At 45.7% G+C, this 7032-nt stretch overlaps 1 protein-coding gene across 1 annotated transcript; it reads right to left on the bottom strand.

Annotated features, from left to right (window-relative positions):
- Nucleotides 1-1461: 1461 nt before the first annotated feature.
- On the bottom strand, nt 1462-5158 carry LOC139438586 (testis-specific Y-encoded protein 4-like). The gene is made up of 6 exons (XM_071213675.1): nt 4507-5158; nt 2903-2980; nt 2680-2791; nt 2461-2606; nt 2283-2368; nt 1462-1681 (listed from the first exon to the last, which is right to left on the bottom strand). Exons 1-5 carry the CDS (start codon nt 5074-5076, stop codon nt 2315-2317), a joined length of 960 nt encoding a protein of 319 aa, XP_071069776.1. The 5' UTR covers nt 5077-5158; the 3' UTR covers nt 1462-1681; nt 2283-2314.
- Nucleotides 5159-7032: the final 1874 nt, after the last annotated feature.

The following is a 7032-nucleotide window of genomic DNA, read 5'->3' as shown; positions in this document are numbered from 1 at the left end:
CGAGAGCTTCAGCTGCCTGCCTCAAGAAAAGTTTCAAACCCACACAGAAGGTGGCTACGTTTGAAGGAGTGTGGGAGATTTCGTGAACTCTGATATCAATCTCTCAACCTTGATAGTGCTGCTGTAGCACAGACCATAGTTTGCCCATAAAAACGGGAAGGTGGGTTCTATTCAGAGCCAGCAATGTCAGTGTAGGAAAGTCAGTGACAGAGATGCTCACGAGGACTCTTTCATCTGGGAATGACAAGGAAGTCCTGTGGTAAACAACCTCCCACTTCCATCTACAGCAGCACCAATTCTTCAGTGTAATCCATGGATTAGAGCTGTTTCTGGGAAGTAACCACATATTATTATATTATGAAGCAAGTAAATGCTTGCCCTTCTTAGTGAGGCTTTCAAGGTGTGGGTTGGTCTGCTACAGTAAAATTGCACTAATGGGGCTTGAGTCAGAAGACACAGATGACCTAGGAAAGGGAAGAGTCACCAAATGGACAGGTCCTGTCTTTGAAAGATTTTGAGTCAAAAACCACTCAGGAAATAGAAGTCAACTAGTTTCAGTATTTCATGGGGAAGAAATGTTCTTATGTTGAGTCTCAGTTATCCTAAACTTTTGAGTGCATCACCTAATGGGAAGCTTGGACCAAAGTTTAATCCTATCTGTAAAAGAGGGCTAATATAAAAGGGTCTACATCTGGGGATGTTGTGTAAAGAGTACACCAGGATAAATGTATTTGTGAATTTACCAAGTTCATTCTGCCTGAGTCTATTTTTGTCCCAAAATAAAGTCTGAGAGAAGCACAGGAACTCATCTGAGATACTATCACAAGGAAACTTACTTCTTTAATGCAGTTCCCCATTTCATTTCATTACTTAAGCCAGAAATCCAGTAGCACATTTATCACTTTCTCATGGAAGTGTTCTTTCTCCACGTTCCCTGCCTCAAGGTATACACCTATATGCTGGCAGTGCTGGTACTGACAGTGCAACTATTAGCATGCCAAGAGTTCTGCATTAATATAGATTTGGAAAACATTTTGTTCAAAGGTGAAGTGTTAACATTTCCTCCATCCTGCCATTAATTTGTATGAGAAATAGCTGTATCAGGTAAGCTCTATGCAAGCAACATAGCACAGATTCTAGGTCTTATCGGACTGTGATCCCCTTTCTCATGAAGCCCTTATTTTCACCTTCTCTCACTTTCCTTGTGAAAATAATAAGCCTACAATTAATGGGCCACTCTTTTCTATTCCCCTATTACCTAACATCTGACTTGGTAGGAAAAATTGTGTTTCCAACTGGAATTCCAAGGTATGTTACTTCCTCTCTCTCCACCTTTATAGGTGTGAAAGTTCATAGACTTCTACTTCCTAGGTATGAAATAAAAATGCCCGAAGTAAGTAGAGTTTTTTTTTTTTCCCATTGAATCCACTCCAAAGAAGCACAAATATGCACAATGATACATACTTTGGACCTCCTGGTGTTTATTGTTACTTAGTATTATCATTCCATGTTTAAGCAAACTCATTCTTTGTATTTTCCACCACTAGCTTCATTCTTCATTTCTCAATTTTGTAAGAGAATGGGGGTTGATTACTTATTTCCTGCATCTGAAGTGGTCTTCTGCTATTTTAGTAAAGTTTGATGGTTTTCTCTCTCCGGATCCAAGAGAGGGGGGCAGTCCCTGGAAAACACACACACACATAAAAGATATTTAAATTGCTATTTCTCAAAATTAAAATTAAGTAGTTAGGTCGAAGTATCTTGGTCCTCCTGGACTGTCCACATTTTACTGACTTTGATATCTTTAAATTGTACCTCAGAGTTTAAAATTGTCCTCCACAATCCATGCAATATTGCCTAAATTCTCTGTATGGCTGTGCGATATGAGTAGATGTGAGTCTTTAAAAAAACACTGTGGCAATCAAAAAGATAGGATCAATTCCATAAAGACTTGTAAATTTTATAGAGGTAAGAGAGCCCCAGAGAGAGCCCCAAACCTAAATATAGGAGCAAAGCATGAGCCCATACCTGTGGAATAATGCTTCAGAGAAGTGGAGATGATGAATCACGTGCATCAAGTGTCCATTCCAGTCATTCTCCTTTACCTTGTTTAGCTTTCTCTCCCATAAGCAGTTTTGTACTATAGTATCCCTTATAGGGTAACTACTTACTGACCTGGAGTTATGCTATGACTTACTTTTACTGTCTATTCCTCTACCAGAACAAAGCAGCTTCAAAACACATTTATTCCCCACCATCACCATCCTACTTGAGATCCTTACCTGTCTGCCTCTCTGTTCCCTCTTCTTGTCTCTTATATCCTTAGGTAGTACTGCAGGGGATTCAGCCAGAGATCCTCACAGATGATCTGGTAATGGACAAGGACAAATGAGCCAGTTTCCCCCACGGATCTTGGAAACCCACCAAGGCCATTTCTGATACTGCCCTTAGGGGACTTACCTCAGCAATTCTATTAGATCCTGCAAAGTTATGGTCAGACAACCAGTTGAAGAAGTTAAAGCTGGTACTGGAGTTACTGTAGCCGTTGGTCTGGCACTCATAATCACCGAGCCACTGGACTGGAGTGGAATGAGATGCCTTATATCCTGTAGAAAGAAGAAGATAGGGAGAGGGTCTTGTTCACCAGTTCCCCAAACTACCCACAGAATGACCTCTTACCAGTGATAGTAATGTCATACTCCTTAGTGATCACTTCATTTTGGAAGTAAGGGTTTCTCCCAAAGAAAAATATGATCTTGCAACTATTTGTGGGATGGATGAGCTCTTCTACCTGAACAGGGAAAAGCGGAGACAGGAAAAATCACTCCAGGCCTTGCCTGATTCTATGCTTAATAATTCCTCCCCTCACTTATTCCTACACTTTAAACATCCCATCTCTTACCTTCAAACTGATCATATAGTTGAGCATATCCTGATCCTGGTCGCTGATCATTGCTGACATCAGAGGATGGTTCAGAATCTGCACTGGGTTAAGGAGTTAAATACACGAGGATGGCAAGGGTAGAAATAGTCAACACACCTGGAAAGCAATCAGAAGTAGGAAGACACATTTCCCAGAAAACTGCTATTGCTAGTTTATCTCAGTCAACCTCCATCCTTCTTTAAAAGCCTCCTTATATCCTATTTTCTGAGAGCTCCTGAACTTAATTTTTGTACGCATACAGGTGTCATGCCTGAAAATGGATGTTTTGAGGACAATCATTGATTAACCAGTGAAAATTTGGGGATGTTTACTTGAGGCAATGAATCTTAGATAAGCTTCTCTGGATTCTAAAGTGAAGCAAGAGTATATGATTAGAGTTCTAAAAGGACCATCTGATGAATGGGAAGCCATTTATAAGCCGAGTATATTGCATGGTGTCAAAATGCACCCACAAAGACACAATGCTTAGTATGAAAAGGAATCTATGTGTTGAGGACCTGTTGTTTGCAGGCAGGTACCGGCAGTAATAGGCCAGGACAAATGATAAAGATTGCCATACAGAACCAATCTCTATTCAGTTACGCTAATAAATATCGGTTCTTTAAATGTGAAATGTGTTACGGAACTTCTATGTTATTCTTAATTCTATTAAAATATATATGGGGAAACGGACTTGGCCCAGTGGTTAGGGTGTCCGTCTACCACATGGGAGGTGTCCGTCTACCACATGGGAGGTCTGTGGTTCAAACCCTGGGCCTCCTTGACCCATGTGGAGCTGGTCCACGCGCAGTGCTGATGTGCGCAAGGAGTGCCGTGCCACGCAGGGGTGTCCCCCGTGTAGGGGAGCCCCACATGCAAGGAGTGCGTCCCGTAAGGAGAGCCGCCCAGCGCAAAAGAAAATGCAGCCTGCCCAGGAACAGCGCCGCCCACACTTCCCGTGCTGCTGACAACAGAAGCAGACAAAGAAAAAGACGCAGCAAATAGACACAGAGAACAGAGGGGGGGAGGGGGGGAATTAAATACCTAAATAGACTTAAAAAAAAAAAAATATATATATATATATATATATATATATATTTACCACCAGGAAAAATTCCTGTGCTTTGCTGAAAAGTTACGGATTCATCAAAACTTCTGCAAGTGCTGAAGGTGGCCATTTGCTTCACTCGATACACTTAATTCAATAAGTATTCCATCCCCCCACAGGATTGCCTCCTTCCTCAGCCCTGACTTCCTCCCCCATCCTCTTGCCTAGTCCACTCCCATTGGAACTGTACTAAGGATACGATTTGTTTGTTTGTTTAGGCTCTTATGATCTTTTTTATTAAGGTATAACTAACATACAATAAAATGCACAACCCGTAGTTTGTTCAGTTTCCGCAACTGTACAAACCCACATAATCACAAGTCAAAACAGGATTTAGTACATTTTCACCACCCCAAAAGTTTCCTTGTGTCTCCTCAGTCAAACCCCCTCCCTGCCTTCAAGAAACCACTTCTATCACCAGAAAGGAGCTTTTTCTGCTCTTGGAGTTTAGCTAAACGCAGTTGTACAAGGATACGGTTTTGAACCAGAAGCCACGAATACGCTCAATGATGTTGCTTCTGCGCTCCAGGTGCGGCTTAAAGGCCTGCCTCAGCTTGTGCTTCAGCCGGCAAAAGGCCCGGTTGGTTCGGACTTTCACGCTGCTCAGCTCTAACTGCAGGGCCTCTAGCGCCTCCACTGATGTCTGGGCAGCCTCCGCATCATACCCTGGCTGGGCCCGCCCGCACTCCTCCTGCCCCTCCTCCAGGCTTTTCTGCTCCGCCTCTCGCTCCTGCTCTTGCACCTCCTCTTCCGCCACTACGTCCACTACCGCCATTACATTCTCCAGCACCATGTCCTCCTCCATCACCTCCATTTCCGGCAGCTCCTCCACCCAGAGCACCGCGGCCTCCTCGCAGGGCGCCTCTCCCGTCTCCATCCCTCCAGCTGGGTCCTGTGCCTCCGCCCCTGCCCTGCAGCTCTGTGGGGACCGCTGGCCAGGGCGCCCGAGCGACTCTCCTACCAGAGGGCCGCTTGCCAGGCCACGGAGGTGTTCTGAGCGTGCCTGGGGAGCCGGGCCTTCGCCAGGACCCGCTTCACTCGCCATGTGGCCCGGGCCGGTGCAGGGAAAGACCCCGCACACGCTCTCCCCAGGCCACGCCCGCGGGTACAGCAGCGCCCCCTAGCTACGCGGGTGGGCCCCGGCAGCCTGTGGCGTTGGAGACGTCCTGGGCGCATGCGCAGCGTTTGGTGACGGCACGACGGCCAGTGACGGGGAAAGCCGCGCTTTCCACGCCCCACGCCGCTCCCCCCCCCCCCACCCCTCCGGCGGCGCAGAGCCCTGGCCCCTCCCGCTCCTGCCCTTCCCCGCTCCTGCCCCGCCCTCACACTGGGCTGGAGCAAAGCCTGCGCCTGCAACCCGCAGCCCAGCCTTCGAGGGAGCGAGTCTGCAGGGCGCTGCTCACCTCCAGCAGGCTGGTGGGGAACGTGCGTGGCGCTCAGTGAAGGTCAGGTCAGGGCCCGCGCGGGGACCCCGGCTGGTTCTGGGGCGGAATTTCCTAAGCCATGGAGGCAGACCCCGCCATACAGGATCTGGCTGCCCGCAGCGATTATCCCGCCCACAAAACCTAAGCGGAGCCGGGAAAACTGCGCCCTGGCAGCCGAGCACCGCTGCCCGGAAAGGCGCCCTGTTCTTCCTCTTTCACGTTTCCTATTGTGGGCACCGTTAGCTCGACCTACACAAATGTCTCTCCTTGCTCGTTTTTCAGTGGAGAGAGATCGTGACGGTAAGTAGTGCACAGAAAGCATACGCATATGGAACCCAAGATCATGGGGTCACAGGTCCTGCACTCTTTCCTATAACGTGAGGGAGAAGGACGGAGTAGATTCTTCCAAGCTGGTGACCTAAATCCCTCAAAGGAAAAACTGTCGCCGCTCAGGAAAGAAGACGCTTTGGGGACAAGGTCCAAGACTGGCTGGAAGGAGTTTTGAAAAGTATATTGTATTTTTCCATATCATACATTTTCTTTTACTTTTTCTTTCTGTCTTCCTGATGTACACAGCTGTAATGGATGTTCATCTAAAAATACATTCAGAACTTGTTTTATTCCATACCAAGAAAACCATAATATTTATTTCCTCTCCTTTTACCTTTATACAAAAATAATTGTAATAAGTAACAACGCATTAAGATAATTAATTCAAAACCCAGCAATTCGTGGTCAAAGTGTAATTGACGTTGAGGCAAGTTTGATTGTGTCTCCACACCATGCCAGATCATACTGTGGAAAAATCACTGGGGAACTATTATGCTAGCCTGGAGAAACAAATCTCATTAGGACTTGAGGAAACCAGGCAAAGATCTTAACTCCTATTCCAATTTACCGTTTCTTTGCCTCCCTTCTTTTAAAATGGGGTGTAAATGTTCTTCTGATATGTTCTATCCCTGGGTCTGTCAAGCTGAGAAGGAAGATCCACAGTCCTCTTCTTCTGACCTGACAATTCTTTTGATTTTCTCTATCAGTGTATGGGCAAACATAAAAGGAGGCTACATAACCATGTATGGCATTTTATCTCATGAAGTTCTTTAGGACAATTTCTTGCCAGTTGGCCCCCCAAGCATGGTCTTTCTGGGAATATAGTTTATAAGGAGTTAAGCAGAAATAAGGCAAGTGGTTAATGACAAGTGCCTGTTTGTATACTATGGAATAATATTCTGGGTCGTGGCTAGTAATACTGATAAGGGGCACTAAACACTTCTGGAGTGATGTCATCATCATGTCAATGTACAAGTCTCTTAGAAAAGCCTCCCCAGAGATGAAGTGAGTAAAAGGCCAAATTCTGCTTGCTGGAGGACAGCAGAGATCAGAAAATAATCCACAAATGCTGATTTGAAGAAACTGAAAAATCATAGGCAGGAGAAATCTTTCCCATAAAGAAGGCCAATTTTCATGACCCTTCGCCCTTATTGGGTCCCTTGCAACTCAGGATCCACACAGAGGCAGCGCAGTGCCACGTCCATCTCACCACATATAAAGACTGTTGACAGAATCATATTTAGAAA

This window comes from Dasypus novemcinctus (assembly GCF_030445035.2).
Source record: "Dasypus novemcinctus isolate mDasNov1 chromosome Y unlocalized genomic scaffold, mDasNov1.1.hap2 SUPER_Y_unloc_1, whole genome shotgun sequence".
NCBI lineage: Eukaryota > Metazoa > Chordata > Mammalia > Cingulata > Dasypodidae > Dasypus > Dasypus novemcinctus.
This window is presented reverse-complemented; position numbering and strand designations above follow the sequence as displayed.